This window comes from Camelus dromedarius, chromosome 17 (genome assembly GCF_036321535.1).
Source record: "Camelus dromedarius isolate mCamDro1 chromosome 17, mCamDro1.pat, whole genome shotgun sequence".
NCBI classification, from domain to species: domain Eukaryota; kingdom Metazoa; phylum Chordata; class Mammalia; order Artiodactyla; family Camelidae; genus Camelus; species Camelus dromedarius.
Window position 1 is genome coordinate 3,737,336 of NC_087452.1, and position 17,047 is coordinate 3,754,382.

General features: G+C 36.8%; 1 protein-coding gene across 10 annotated transcripts in view; it reads left to right on the forward strand.

The window, feature by feature from the left end:
* TMCC1 (transmembrane and coiled-coil domain family 1) overlaps positions 1 to 17,047 on the forward strand; it is a 180,301-nt gene that overhangs the window by 106,970 nt on the left and 56,284 nt on the right. The window contains exon 1 of one of the 10 annotated variants that reach the window (XM_010984896.3): positions 15,219 to 15,381. The exons of the other annotated variants lie outside the window; for them this stretch is intronic. Within the exon in view, the coding sequence (XP_010983198.1) occupies positions 15,355 to 15,381 (27 nt within the window). The 5' untranslated portion in view covers positions 15,219 to 15,354. Of the gene's footprint in view, positions 1 to 15,218; positions 15,382 to 17,047 lie in introns of those variants that run through there. 10 annotated transcript variants of the gene reach the window in all.

Here is a 17,047-nt window from a genome sequence, read left to right on the forward strand (position 1 = left end):
GCACATAAATGGTTTACCTGATAACATTGAATTATAGTTTGGACCTTGAGTTCGGGTATCCAAAGCAAAACGTTACATATAGGGATTTTAATCCTGGATCCATCAATTTCTTGGGATTATGTGTAGATCTGTATATGTCCATATGTTTTTCTGGAGAAAGAGTGCATAATTTGCTTCAAATTCTCAAAGGGGTATGTGATCCAAAAAAGATTGAACCACAGTATTACAGTTTTAAAATGTGGGTGGGTAGCTGAGAAGCCTCTATAAATTCATTTTTAGGAATCCTAATGGAGCATGTGTTACAGGATTAAATTTATGTTTTAGTTGAGACTTCAGGTACATGGGGAATTAACATTTTATTAAATGCCTTTTATGTGCCTAGAAGACAAAGCTCTCGTACATTAGTTCATTTCATTCTCACAGCAGTTATAAAACAAAGTAAATATTATTCTTATTTTACTGATGAGGAAACTGAGACTCACACTCCAAAAGCTTGCCCAAGATTACAAACCTAGGAAGAACAGAGTAAGAAAGTACGTAGGTGTTCTTTTTGCTTTTCCATACCGTTATCTCCAGCTGAGTGCTGTGATGTGCTGATGCCATAGTGTTGAACACAACAGAGCCTTGCCTGTGTTTCCTTTTCTTTCAAGAAGAAGATGAGGGGAATAAGAATATAGAATAAATAAAACTGGTGTGACTTCATCTAATTTTTAAAACTAGTGAGAATGTAAGTATTTCAAATATTCCCTGTATTGGTCCATTGTCTCTTTAAAGAACGCTAGGAATGCTTTATTGAATTTCCTTAGCCTTCCGAAATCCTTACAGAAAAGCACCTATTATACAAACGCACAAGCAGGGCTGAGTCTAAGTAGTAGTGTCTCCTTATCACCAAGTTTATTAGTGGGATCCATTTAGGACCAGGTTTTCCAATACTTGATATTATACAGTAGTCAGCGATCTGCATGTTATGAAAAATTAAAACAGTGTTTAAAGCTACATGTATATTCATTAAATCTTCTCTTAGAGTACTTACTTTCTTTTCCTACCTCTCAGGGATTTACAAAAGAAAAAGAAAAGAGTTGCAGCCATGTCTCTGTCTTTGGGTGGTGAGGACTTGCTTTTTGTGCTGCTGAAATGGAGAAAGAGAAAGAGACCAATACCCTTAGGATCCAGAGTGTCTGGCAACGCTGCCCTAGGGGCTGCACAGCACAGCTGTGGGCGTGTGAGGTCTCCCATCAGGGTATTTGCTCTGAAGGGGGAGGATTCTTGTGGAAACAGCTAGGCTTAGAGAAAAGCAGAGCTACTCTTGGAAGAGGGTGAGCTGCGCAGTGAAGCACTCTGCTTCAGCACCGTGGCTGAGAAGCTGTTGGTGTTCTGATTATGAGCCCACAAGAGAAGGTGTGGATTTGGTGCAGAACATGACAACAAAATGTTTTATAGTCTCATCATGCAAGCCAAAGAGAAGAGTGAGTTTCAAAAAATGTGAATGTGTTCAAAACTGTTGGGAATTTTTTTTCTCTTTGTTTTTTTGTTTTTATACTGAGGAATAAAAAAATTTTCCTACTATATCACGGGGCCTCCAGCACTGATAGCTGGTACCTGGAAATCTAGTTTAATTTGATTTTGCACATAACAATGAAATGCATGTTTTCTGAGAAATTTTATTCTCTTCATATTGTATGGTAATGAGGAAGTCTCTTGAAGATTCTTGCTGTGCTCTAAATGATTATCAAAACTTACCATACACATTTAAAGTACAGATAGGCTTTACAGGCTGAAAAGCCTAGGTTCAGATCCCCTCATTACCCTGTCAGTTCTGTTACTTTGAGCAAGTTTCTTACCCTCCCAGTTCATCTTTGAGTTGAAGATGATAGTCGTAGCAGCTTCCTCCTAGGCTGTTACAGGATTATATTGAATATATGTGAAACTCTCAATATAGTAATATACTAAGACTACATAATATGCTATTTTTATTTTTTTTAGAAAGTGGTGAAGATAAATGGGTTGTCCCTCAACTTTAAAATACTTGATTTTCTAAAAACTCCTGCAGTAAACCAGCCTCTTTGCCACCCTCTACATCTTTCTCTGAAGTTGCTGCAAGAGCTCTTTGACCTTTAGACACCTACACTTGGTACCGGTGTTAAAGTTACAAGGTGAAAGTAAGATTTAAATATCTTATCGGCAATGTAAGCATCCATTTTGCCTCTAGTGTGGTACATGGAACATAATATTAGTTAAATTAACTAGTCTGGAGACTTAGATAATTTCAAAGAAACTTTTGAAGTCATAACTCTTTGGTACTCTTTGGTGTCACTAGAATTAAAGAAGCTTTTCATTGTGAACAGTTTCATTAGATGCTGTTATGACTATATTGGTTTTCAAACAAAGAGATTTGGCAAAATACAAGAATAGCTTTGATTTGGGTTTTATGAAACAGTGAAGGTATTTTTTTTTTAAACCTGCATTTTGAATAAGTTAATAAATAGCAACTAGGTTGTGAGCGTTAAGTTTTTCTCACCCAGAGTTTAGAAACTGAACTAAAAAATGCCTCTCTAACCCTCCATTATCTTTGTTTTTGAAGCTATGAGTTGAGATTTTTTTATCAGAACAGTGCATTTGGCAGACAGTCTGACCTAATTGCCAGTTTTTATACACTAGAGTCAAATATGCATACAATTAATTTCCTTGGTCTGTACCATATAGTAAAAAAATAAATATAACCAACCTAGTGCCTATCAGAATATCTGGCTCAGAGTAGATATTTTATTATTCATTTGTGAAATGCTATGAGAGTTGGGAAGAGGAGGAGAATTTCCACAAAGGGAATTCAGAGAAATCTTCATGGGAGCATTGGCATTTGGGCCATTAAGATCACAGTGATCTTGGATACATGTAGAGAGAAGGACATTCCAGGGTGAGAGAGTTGCAGGAGCCAAGGCCCAGAGGTAGTACCATGTGAATGTTATACGTAGTTAACAAACCATCTAGGTCTTTTGACCTGCTGTCACAGTGTGACTCAAAAGACATTGGAACAAGAATGAAGGTAGCTACTACCTTCCTTCAAGATAAGTAGAATAAAACGAAGCATCTCCCTTGGGATATGGTTTGTCCTTTGAGATAGGCCAGTCTATGAAAACATCAAAGACCGGTTGAATAGCAAAGGTGTAAAGCAAGTGGCTTACCTTCTCTCAGCCCTAATTTCTTCATCTTTAAAAATGAAGCCAATAAATAAGTAGATTGTAGGATATCTTGAGGATTAGATGAAGTAATGTATATGAGGAGCCTGATACATAGGAGGTCATTATTCTTTGGGTGGTTATTGGTAGCAGTAATTGTAATAAAAATAGTAATACATTGTTTGGTGTGAAGAGATGTTTCATTATCCAGAAGAATCCATGGGACATTACAGTGTAACAGCTTTATGAGTATTTCTAATTCTGGTGTCAGTCACACATACTTCACAGTGCCATTTGTGTAATGTAACTACAACTTTGTTTTTCTTGTTTTGTGGTAAAAAAAAAATTTCACTCCGACTACTTTATATAACATATAGAGGAGTAGCTATATGTTCTGCAGATTCACCATAGTAGGTGCCACAAAGTACAGATGACACTTTCCTACAGAAATCTTTTGTAGGAACGTTTTAATTCCTCCCTTATCCCGGCCTCCCTAAAATTCTCAACTGCTCATTAAGTTCAAGTTTGTACAAATTACAAGAAGATCTTCCTAAGAGTGTTGATTCTGCCAAGACTTTTATCGTAAGAGACTTCAGAGATGAGCAGCTGGAGCTTAGTGAGACTTGTCTGCACAGGTTATTGGTGCCAGAACTGGGACTCAGTCTGTGTTTTCTTCTCCCCTTGTCTAGGACTCTTTCTTTGGTGTATACCATTTCTGTCTGCACTCAGGTACATCTGTTGATCTTAAGGTTTGAGGTGACTGAGGAGAGAACGAGTCCTGTTAGAAATATTTCATGGAGGAGTGATTTTTAAGTTTTAATAGCTTTTTAAAATATAATTCACATACTGTACAATTCACCTAATGAAATTGTACAATTCTATGACTTTGGCTGTATTACAGAGTTTTGCAACCATCACCACAATTAATTCTAGAACATTTTTCTTACCCTAAAAGGAAACCCCACACATCTTAGCTATCATTGCCCAATCTCCCCATTCCCCTCAGCCCTAGGCGACTACAAATATTTTTTCTGTCTCTATAGATTTGCATGTTCTGGACATTTTATGTAAATCAAATCGTAAAATATATAGTCCTTTGTGACTATCTTCTTTAATTTAGCACGTTGTTTTGAAGATTCATCTGTGTTGTGTTATATATCAATATTTCCTCCTTATTGCCAAGTAATATCCCATTATATGGATATATCACATTTTATATATCCATTCATGATGGTCATTTGAGTTGTTTCTACTTTTTGGACACTTTGAATAATGCTGTTTTGTGTATCTGTGTACAAGGTTTTGTGTGGACATAGGTCTTTATTTCTCTTAGGTACATACCTAGGAGTGGAATTGTTGGATCACATAGTAACTCTCTGTTTAATCGTTTGAGGAACTGCCAGACTATTTACCAAAGGGACTGCACCATTTTACATTCCCACTAGCAGTCTATGAGGATTCCATTTTCTCCACGCTCTCACCAACTGTAGTTACTGTCTTTTTTATTACAGCCATCCTAGTTAGGTGTGAAGTGATGTCTCGTGGTGGTTTTGATTTGCATGTCCCTAGTGGCTGATGATGTTGAGTATCCTTTTATGTGCATATTGGCCATTTGTATATCTTTTAAGAAATGTGTATTTGAGTCATTTGCCATTTTTAAATTGGCTTTTCTCTTTAATATTTAGTTGTAATAGTTGTTTATATATTCCATATACAAGCCCCTTATAAGGTTTATGGTTTGCAAAATTTTTTTCTCCATTCTGTGTGTTGTCTTTTCACTTTCTTAGCAGTGTCCTTTGAAGTCTGGTTATGTCTATTTTATCTTTTTTTTTCCTTTTGTGGCTGATGCTTTTGGCTGTCATATCTGAGAAACCACTGACTGAATCCAAGGTTGTGAAGATTAACACCCATGTGTTCTTCTAAGAGTTTTATAGTTTTAACTCTTAAATTTAGATCCTTGATTCATTTTGAGTTGATTTTTGTGTATGGTATAAGGAAGAGCTTAACTTCATTCTTTTGCATGTTGGTAGCCACTTGTCCCAGTACCATTTGTTCAAAAGACTGTTGAGTTGTCTTGACAAAGGAAATGATTCTTAAGTAAGCATTGCTTTAAAAGGAGAGACACAAACTGTAGAAATGAAAGCATTCTGATCTGGCTTCTAGGTAAGTTACGTGAAGGGTGTGAGGTTACTTAGATCAGAGAGTCCTTAGCCCATGGCAGACTGTTGGAAACCATAGACATCTGCTGAGGAGGAATTACAATATGGACTTAGCACAGTTGTAGTGTTAGCAGTCTATCAAAAAATGACCTGATGGCCTCAACTTCTTTTCTTGAAATAAGTCATGAAATCTTCAGTAATTAGGGTGCATGTATAGAGAAACTTTGAGAGAAGTTTAAATATGCAAAAGCTGCTGTAAATTTGAAAGATAAAGAAAGCCAATATAGAAAAAAAAAAGACAGTGATAAAGCATGAGAAATAAAATTTATAATTTTATTTCCTCCAAATAAAGACAGAAGCACAGAAATAGAGGCAAATAACTGAATGGCAAAATTCCTTGCTTCTAATCCTAACCTATACTGGTTATGTAACCTTGAATAAGTCAGCCTTCAGAATAGTAGCTGACATTTGCTGAGGCCCTGCCACATGCAGGACCTCGTGCAAGCCTTAGCCTCCTATTTTGTAAAATGGAGGTTGTGTCGAATTAATTACTTTCCAAACTTCTGTAAAGAGCCATGTACATAGAAGGAATTATTCTTGAAATTTGGTATTGTTCACTGTAGTAGTAGCAGCAGCTGATAGTACGTGTATCTGTGCTCAAAACAATTCTGAAAGGTATGCTGTATCCTTATTTTGATGATGAAAAAAACGATGTTCAGTCATTATGAAAGTTCTACGGTCAGTAATCAGTAGAGTGATTCTAATCTAGTTCTGTATGATTTCTTTAATACCACCTTGACTTTGGCTTGAAAGGTAGTAGATCCTGTTGGGTTTTAGAGGGGGAAGGAATAGGGTAGCACCAATGGGATTTAATTTATTAGACATGAAAGCTTAACATGTAATTCCAAAGGGGTGATTAGTCCTGAGATGGGTGATCTCAGAGGTGAGGTGGGACAGTACCATATGTAAATAAGGTCGAAAGTATATCCTATTTGATTAACTTACAAGTCCCAGAAGAGCTGAATGTTATGAAACACAGTCACATAATAGTTTATCCGTATGTCTGCTGGAATCTTGGAGTTTTTTTTGAGGAGGTAGAGGGAAGACAGAACACCAGTGAAGTAATAAAGTCACAGTCAAAAGCAGAGGTAAGTACAAGAGGCCAAAATAGTACTGCAGCTTGCAAGATGGGTAGACTTTGCCCTGAACCATGAGGAAGTCACTTAGGTTTAATTCTCATATTCATACCTTTTGAAGCCCTTCTCCCCACCATCGGTCAATTTCTCTTGCAGCCTGTGATTAATTTCCAGAAAACTAAGCAGATCTTGAGTGCGTCATAGCTCTGTTCTCTTACCCCCTTTCACACTTCTTATCCTTCACATGGTCGAGGTGAGAAATACTATTTGGAAATAAAAGACTAATGACCAGAAAAAAGAGTACAAGAAAAGGCCAGAAAAGAATAAATGAAAAGAGAACAGTTTTTATTCTTTGATTTAGCCTGTGCCATTATCTTCTTCACAACAAGTACAAAGTTCAGGCTTTAATCATTAGCCTAGTGCTGCTACGAAATGAACAAGTAGTGGACATGCTTCTCTTTGATGGGGTTTAGCTGTTGGAGATGTCATCAGCTGGCACAGGGGAAGCAAAGAACTTTGAACTCCGTTTCTGATTTCCAAACTTTCAGTTTCTGCTTAGAAATCCATGGTGGCCTGATGACTTCTGAGGTCATTTATAAAGCTAGAAAGAGAGTGCCTGCTTATTTCACCACCAAGTCCTATTAGAACCAGCAGAAGACGGTATAGAATGAGTTAAACTCCCACTTCTGTTCTCACCATAGTATACTGTTGAGGTCTACAGACAAGAGTAAGTCTTTTGGCCCTACTCGGTCCAGTCTTATCCCGCCCAGAAGTTCCAAGAGCACCCCCACATGGCTTCTGCCAGTTCCCACCTCTGAGCAGAATCACTGCCAGGCTGCAGCATGTGCCACATAGCCTGCCGTGCCGTGCCGTGCCGTGCCTTGCCTTGCCGTGCTGTAGCAGATGATGTGGGGGAAAGCAGAGGTCTCAGACGGCTGCCACTCTCCTTAGGATCTTACTCATGAGATCCTTTTAGGATATAACAGAAACCAGGCTGCTCATGAGCTTTCTCACACGTGCTCACGTTCACCCGCCCTGCATGTACATACTTTTGAGATGTACTTAAACCTTCATTACCACTGGTTCTCTTACCCTTCTTAAACACAGTTTTTTGTTGTGTGGTTGTGTGTTTAGCTAATGGATTCCCAGAATATTGTTCTTTCATTAGATATTTGAATGTTCACAAAGAAACTTAGTATATATGTTCTTATAATTTTTTTGTTTTTTATGTTACAAAGTATTTTAGACAAACAGAAAAATAAAGAGAATAACATAATAAACACTGAAGACCATTAGCAGACTTTTCAAACTTACTATTTTGCTGTATTTGCTTCAGATAGATAGTATTTATTTTTTGTGTACCACTCCTCATTCCATTCTCCCCTCTTTGAAGATAACTACAATTCTAAATTTAGTGTTTCTATGCACATATATATTTCTGTACTTGTATTTCATATGCATGTATCAATAAATAACATATAGTATTATTTTACATGGTTTTAATTTTATGTAAATGATTGTATGTGTTTAATTTCTATAACTTCCTTTTTTCACTCAATATCATGCTTTTGAAATTTATTCACATTGATACATGTATTTCTGATCTTTTTTTAATTTTAAATTGTTATATACTATTCTGTTGTATGAATATACCACAATTTAGATAGACTCTTCTGTTAATGAAAATAGAGAGCATTTTCAGTATTTAATTGTTTTGTAAAACAGTACTGCAAATGAATACTCTTGAACATGTATCCTTGTAGAGATGTATAAGAGTTTCTGTAGTATATATGCCTGGGAAGGAATTAACTGAGTTGTATGGTGTATTCATCTTCAGTTTAACTAGACATTGCCAAATTGCTGTCCAGAGTGACTGTACCAATTTAAACTCCCATACCAGTGTCTGAAAGCTCCTGATGCCTTGCATTTTTACAGACACTTGAAATTTTTGCCGGAATGTGGGTGTGAAACAGTATCTACACAGCTAATTTCTTCATAGTGATTTGCTTATGTTGGGGGAGGTTTATGAAAAGAGTGGAGCTGATTGACACCATAGATTTTTCCCTCAGGAAAAATCAGTGCTTGATTATGCAAACAGGTTAGTAGGCTACTTTGAAAGAATTGCTGCTTGCTGGTGAAATACTTCTGTTTTCAAGAGTATAAAGAACCTTCTTTTAGGAATTCTATACAAGGATAACCTTGTGGGAAAAATTTCCCATAGAGCATTTTCACTTTCCAAATTTATCCTTGTCATTCAAATTTCCTTCCATGATTCCCTCCACTCTTCTGACCGATGATCAGTCAGGGCATGAAGGAAGGAGATGTCAGAACCTCACTGACAAATTACATCTGACAGCAGAACCAGCCCACGTCTGCTGAGTAGCAAGATTCCATGGGTTCATTGCTGTCGTTCTGATTACTCTAGTAACGAAGCTGAACCTGTTTTCTAGGAGCCAAATAAGAAATCAGAGAATATTCCACTACTGAATTGGTAGCAGCTACTTTATAATTATCTGGTGACTTTTCTAGAGAAAAGGTATAAAGAATATGTTATTCCATGTGCATTGCACTTCAATGTTTGCTGCTTGTGTTGGATTGTATTCCAGGTACCTGTTGCTGTATTTCATACCACCTCAGAATTTAGTGGTTTAAGATTCCAGTTCTGAGTAAGATGGAACTAGCATGCTTTGCCCAGACTCTCCCACTGAATGCAGCTATAAACCCTGGCATAGAGCAGCTATTTGAGGATCCTGAAAAGAGATTGTAACAGGTGGATTAGGATTGAGGAACAGATTTTGAAGTAGTATGGAACTTGGGTTGAAGCAATAATTTTTCCTTCTCTGGTATCCCCAGGTCTGAATTCAGCATAGCTTAAAAACCACCAGTGGGCATCCATGTGGATGGAAAGTACTCAAGGAGAAGCCATTAGTTCTGGTGCAAGAAATAAAGAGATATTCTAATATTCAGAGAAAGTACAGAAACCTTCTTTCTCTTCTTCTTTCTTTCTTTTTTTTCCCTCTGTACACTTGCACCATAAACTTCAAGCAGTTCTGTGGTGGCAGCAGATTGGGGTCTGATAGGAGCCTCAAGTCCTGAAGGCAGGGAAACTTTCTGTCTGATCAGTGGAGCTTTGGTCCCCAAAAGGTAAAATGAACCCCAGTTGCTTTTTTCCCCTCTCCTTCAGTTGCTTGACTCTAGCCACTGTGGCAGTGAAATAAATAAAACTCCAGCTTTCTAACTAGATGACTAGAAAATATTAAGGAGATTTTAGAAAGAGAAGTTTGGGAAATGCACTCTTTAAATTTTATTTTGAATCCTGGGCTTACTATGTGATGTACATACAGAAATTCAACCCCAGAAAGCATCCCCACTGCTTGAAAAGTAAGTTAGACCACTGCCCAGGTACCACAGTGGCAACAGGGTGGTACACATGTGGGACAGATTCACATAGCATTGCAAAGACCTTGTAAACTTAACTCAGTTGGAACCACAACCCACGGAAGGCTAGTCAGAAATTGTGGCCTTCAAGAAACTGGGTTGGTTGCCTGCTAAAAGAAAAATAGCAATATTCTTCATAGAATTTTAAGATGACCTCATAACAGTGTTCAAAATGTCCAGATTCCAGTTTTTAAAGTTACTTGGCATTTGGTGGTTGGCGGGGGGGAACCAGGAAAATCAACTCACATGCAAAAAGTCAGTTGAAAGATGCCAGACGTAGTGTTATCTGGCAAAGACTCTAAAGCAGCTGTTATAAAAATGTTCCAGCAAGTAAGGGCAAGCTCTCTTGAAATGAACAGAAAGATAGAAAATCTTAACAAAGAAATAAAAGAGATAAAGAACCAAATGGGAATTTGGAACTGAAAAATGTAGTAACAAAAAGAATTCACAGAATGAGATCAGTAGCAGAATGAAAACAACAGAAAAAAGAGTAAATGAACATGAAGACAGATAAGTAAAATTATCCAATCTGGAGGGGAAAAAAATTGGAAGAGAGACTTAAGGACTTGGGGGTGGTGGCAAAGGTCTAACATTCATGTCATCAGAGTTGGGAAAGTCTGCAGGGAAATGCAAATTAAACCATGATGATCAGACAAGTCATGAGATCATCATGAGAAGGACAATAGTGTATGATTTCATTCATATGGAATATAAACAAATAAACAAAACAAAATAAATGAACAAACCAAACAAAAACAAACACGTAGATGCAGAGAACAGAGTAGTGGGAAGGGGAGGGGTGAAATGGGTAAAGGGGATTGACTGTATTTTAATGGATGGAAACTAAACTTTTGGTGATCAGTACACTGTAGTGTACACTGAAGTCAAAGTATAATGTATACATGGAACTTATATAATGTTATAAACTAATTTATGTCAGTAAGTAAATAAATTAATCTAAAAAAAACATTATGAGTACCACAATTCAAAATGGCTAAAATAAAAACGGACAATTCCAAATGCTGAGGGATACAGAGACTAACTGGAGATCTCATATATTGCTCACAGAAAAGAAAAAAAGTACAACTACTGTGTAAAACAGTTTGGTGATTCTTAAGTTGAACATATTCTGACCATGTGACCCAACAAATCCATTCCCAGGTTTTTATCCTATAGAAATGAAAGCTTATGTTTCCACAAAATCCTTTACACTGATGTTCAGAGCAGCTTTATTTATAGTTGGCAAAAAATGGAAAGCATCCAAATGTACTTTAGTAAACTAAATGGATAAACAAATGGTGGTATGTCCACACAGTGTGCTACTATTCAACAATGAAAAGAAATGAACCACTGATAAATACATCCTGGATGTATCTCAAAGGCATGGTGCTGAGTAAAAGGAATCATCTCAAAAAAATAGCTTCTATATGATTCTGTTTATATCGCATTCTCAAAAAGACAAAACTGTGGTGAAAAGAATAGATTATATTTTAGTGGTGGGGTTAGGTTTGACTACACAAGGGATTCTTTTACAGTGATGGAACTACTGAGTCCTGATTGTACTGGTGGCTGTATGAATCTATGCATGTGTTTAAATTCGTGGAACTGTGTGCATGCCTGAAAAGTCAATTTTGTGGAGTTAATTTAAGACATTTTTTTAAAACTTAGTGCCATAAAGTGACTATTATGTGTCATGATTCTGTGGCTTGATCAAGAGCTTCTTCTGCTTTACATCATATTGGCTGGGATACTGGGATGCTCAGAAGGTCCAAATGGCCTCATTTCATATAGCTAGCAGTTTGTGTTAACTGCTGACTCAGAGGTCAGCTTTGGCTCTTCGCAGGGACCTTGATTCCCCTACTCTTAGTACTCTACACAGCTGGTTGGGCTTTTTTGCAGCGTGGCAGCTGGGTTCCGAGGAGTGTTCATAAAGAACAATCCCTGGTTTCCAAGCCCTTTTCAAGTCTCTACATCTTGCTTGCTAAAGCCTCACTTGCTATATAGTTAATCCCGTGACCAAGCCCAGAGTCCATGTGGGAAGAGGACTGCACAGGGCATGAATACCAGTAGCGCTGGCTCATTGGGGACCTCCAAATTACTGTCTATCCCAGATGGTGAGTTTTTTTTTTTTCTTATAATTTTCCTTCAGGATTATCTGCTTTCCTTCAACAAGAACATTAAGAGACTCTAGTATCTAAGAGTGAATAATAGAAGGTTGCCTATTATTTTTGAAGTTGTAAACTGTGATTATTTTAAGCATGTTGAAAATGTTTGTTTTTCTGTTAGTACTGATGATTATAGGCCCACATCTTTATAAAGATTTGAGTTCATCTTTGTATACCTGATTGGTTTCCACCATAGTTTTTTCTGTCATTTATTGATTGTCACTATGGGGATTGGGGTACCAAAAGAGCTCACGTGTGAAAGCTACTAAGAGAGTAGATAAAAGTTCTCATTCCAAGGAAAAAAAAATTTTTTTTGTAACTGTGTGGTGATGGATATTAACTAAAATTATTGTGGTAATCATTTTGGAATATGTACACGTATCAAATTATTATATTGTAGACCTAAAACTAGCAGTGTTATATATGTCAATATATATTCTTCAATATATACTTCAGTAAAATATGCACATGCTCACACAGCATTGCAGACAACTTCAGTAGTAATTCTGGCACTAGAAAGGAACCTCATTGATCATATAGTCAAACAGCATCCAAAGAAGTAATTCATTACAAAAAATTCTCCACAGAGAATTTATGTTGTGAAGGTATAAGGCAGGAACATCATACCAGAAATATCCTATCCTTCAAAATGAGTTCATTGCATAAATTGAGAGTATTTGGGGGTTTTATTCATTTCTTTGTTCTTTTGTTTTTGAACGGTGGTAAACATTAGAAACCAGATTGTTATAACATGAATGAGTGAATGAATGAATGAATGAATGAATGAATGAATGAATAAGTAGGAAAAAGACAGTAGAGGGCAAACAGTGTAGTGGAAAGAATACTAGTGAAGAATCAAGAAACATGAATTCTAGGTCTGAGATGGCCACAGCTGCATCCTTCACTTCTCCCTTCACATCCTTGGGTTTCACACTATAAAATGAGGTGTTTGATGTGAACAGTGCTTCTTAACTTCCCTAGGAGGCCCTAGATACTAGAATTTCTGGTGGAGATGTGTAACTAGAAAAAAACGGTAGAGTCACTATAATTCTTGTTTTCAAAATATAAATTACAGAAAGCAAAGCAGTATAAAAGGTGCCAGGCTGGTGCTGGTATACAGAATAAAGAATGAGAAGGAACTGAAGAGGATGTTGAGATGTGGTTGTCTAGAAAATGTAGGTGATCTCTAAGGTCAGTAGAGAAGACCGGTTCATCTTACTCTTTTTTTTTTATCTCTAAGTGCCTGCCATATGATAATGCTTATTGAATAAATTGATACAAGGTCCCTCCACTTAGAAAATTTATCTCCGATTTTGAAGAGAGTAATTTAAAGGTATGGAAATTTCATATGCTTCTTCTCTTGATGAGGGATGACTCTTTCTGTCTCCTGCTGATACCTATGCACTACTGACTGTGTAATGCTGTATCTACCTGAACAGACTTGTGTAATTTATCACATGCCCCCTTCTGTTCCTATTCTGGTTCATAGAAGGAAATCAGAAACATCAGTTTATATCTCCGAGCTTTGGCAGTGGACCACTCATATACCAAAGGAGTGTCCTCTTGCCCTCACAGACTTACCTTCTGTTGTCCAGGTGTAGGATCATAAGAAAGAAGCTCAGAATTCAAAAATATGATTATCCCTTTTTGATTGATAACAACAACCTCTCTGGCACTGTTCTCTGTGTATCCTAAAACAAGAATCAAATTTCCTTCGATTGTCTAGATTTCAATACAAAAATTCATGTTCAGAGTACTAAATTATTTTCTCAGAGGTCCCGATAAAATAACCAAACAAAACTTATTAATATGGGAAATTGTATATCCAGTATTTTAAAACTATCTTTTTTGAAACTACCCAGTAATTTTTCTATTTGGTGATATTTTTATTTCCTAGATGTAAAGAAAAGTAAGATGTCAGGTTATATCTTTGTTTAAGTAAGATTCTTAAATAATGGGAAAATTGTATTAGAAATTGTAAGATTATCTTTTAGGTGTTTGGGTACAAATATACGTCTCAAAATACTCTCAGAAATTTGGGAATCAGTAAATAATCAAATTATATATATAATTTATATATATAAATATATAATATATAATATAGATATATATCTCCTTTTAAAATCCAATATTAGTGACCTAATACTTATAAAATTAAAGCTGATGTATCTTGTAAGTGAAAAGTCCTTCTTTTATTTCCTTTATTTGTTTCTTCCCATACACCACAAAAATTTTAGGCATGTATACAGTTTCATGGATTTTAAAATATGCATAGATTCACATAACCACCAGCAGTCAGGACTCGGGGGGCAGTTCCATCACTCTAAAAGCCTCCCTTGTGTAGTCACACCTAACCCCACCACTAATACATAATCGATTCTTTTCACCATAGTTTTCTCTTTCTGAGAATGTTAAAAGGATTGGGTCACCTTTGGTCTAGAAGAAAACTTTCATAATGTAAGGTAGACCACAAAGTGTAAGGGATTATCTATATCGCCCTATGTTTTCTCTTGACAGAAATTCCATGCTGTGGCTCCTTTTCCTATTTAAGACCTTTTTTCAGTGTTCCCCTTATTTCAGGGAAGAATTTCTAACACTACAGTTGTACACATCATTGGTGACCTAAAAAGAAACAAATAGTGTGCATTAGGTTTGTAGCAGCATCTACCTTTGGGGTATATATGAGAAATGAGGATTTTTTTTTAACCGTGTCTTCATTTCTGGCATATATCTATTACCAAAAATATTTTTCCAGAATATTCTCCCTTCTCCCTTATAAAGTCACAGGGAAGGTTTGGGGCTCCTCAGCTAGGTCACAGTGTCCAAAAGACTGCCTTGTCTTAGATTAGAATCAGTGTATTATTTGTGATACAAATCAAAATAACGAGTAGTTCTTCAAATTTCCCACTTCATGTCCATTTCCTCCAGACACAAAATAGATGTGAGAAGAAAAATTCCTTCCTAATATTTTGAGCCGCCTGTGTTTGAGATTCAAAGTATTTTCGGTGCTTATTGCTTAACTGGGCTGAAGATTATCTCATGTGACAGCACAGATCTCTTGTTTTGGAATTGCCATTACCTTCTAGAATAGCCACCCTGTACGGCAGCCAACATGCCCTGGGTCCTCTTGCTTCATATTACAGCGATACTGCTTTGTCAGGGCAGAATGCAGCCTCGCGGGGCTGGAGTCAGTCTCTGCTGACCTCATGCCACAGTACAGCATGTTCAAATCTGGGAGAAACCTGAGGGTTACCCGGCATATTCCTCCTCCCTCACAAGCATGGAACCCTCACTCTCCTCGGAAACCGTATGTTGTATATGTGTGTGTATCTGTCTTTTTTTAAAATCTCTTTCTTAATCCTATAATTCTGTAGCTTTAAGTGGGGGCTGGTTGAATAGACAGACACAGGAAATGCTTTGAGCTGCTGAAACTTAGCATTTTTCAGCAGTAGATCTCAGCCACAGGCATGTGCTATTTTTGAACTGACTTGTATGAGGTTGCAATAATTGAGAAGCATATTATGTGTTTCCTAGTTGTTCATTTCAGCCATAACTATTTAGGCAGTATGCACAGAGTGTTCCTGTGGGCATGCTCAGATCATACTGGAGTGTCCCCACTCTCCTGTGTGATGGACTGCTTCAGTGCAGAGTGAATGTCGTCCTCCCTCTCTCAGGCTAAATGATCATCCAAAAATAAGTATTTCCTTCAATGAACAAAAGAGTGTCGTTTGCCTGTGGCAGCTTGGGAAAAGCTTGGGTTAAATTTGAAGATGCCAGGCATGCATAACAAATAAGAATTTGGATTAAAGCCATTTGAAATATTTCTCACATTAAAAATGGTTCTTATTACTCAGCTACTTGTTTTCATTGTATTTTTCCCAAAGACTTCACAGTTTTCTGTATTGTAAAGCAGTATGCACATACCATGGTGCTAAGTTCATGTCTCCAGATCAGCAGAGCAAGTCCCTGAGATACAACTGGATAGGAGGGTGATCCAGCTTTATGCAACACAACCACCATTTTCACATTCATCCGTAGTCATGTATAGGAAACTTGGCCTGTGGCTTGGTTTTACCATGATTTTTTTCGGGTTGGTTTTATAAATAATACGTAGGTATTTTCTTTGAGGTAAATGCTAAAGTGAAGCAGATTCTTTATAATTTTACCTGATTCTAAAGCTAATGTGTGTTACTGTTGTTCCCTGTGAAGCCATTGGGGTTAAGATCCAAACATTTTCTGAAGTTTGATATCAAATTACTCTCTTATTCCTTGTGGTTGATAATTTAAATGCCAGCTTTGTTAACAGATTTGTGCCTCTGCTCTGTTTTTTCTGTTGTTTGTTCAATATCTTGGATTTTAAAACCTTGGCACATCTCTGTTTGTTCTGAGGTTATAAAAGGTCACTTTACTTATCTACATTTTATTAAGAATGCTAGCCCAGGTTGAACAGGCTGGTCAGAGGAAAAGAATTCATAGAAGAGCCCTAAGAGTATATGGGGTAGAGACCGATAGGAAAACAGAAGTTAACTGCTTTTTCTCCATTTTTGACAGTCCAAAGGGCACAGGGGAACATAAAACATAATCGAAACATGTTAGTAGATTTTATTTTCTCCATTTATTGCATTAATTCATGAATAGAGAAAGTTTGCCAAAGATACGTACTTAGTAACTGAGTAAAATGATTGCAGATTAAACTGTTTCCTTGTTTCCCTACTCATGTTTATCTCTCACTTACTCAAACTATTCATCAACTCTGGTGAACTAAAATACTCTCATTCAAACAGTGATAAAAATATTCAAAAATGATGTACTCTAGCTTCTGAAATTCTTAATATGACTCTGGATATATCAAACTGATAGAGGTAGGGGCTTATACATAACCTCCTTGCATGAAGTTGCAATACAGTTTACGAAAACTACAGAATAAACATTTTGAAGGGAGAAAACTCTAGAGGGGAAAATTTATCTGACTC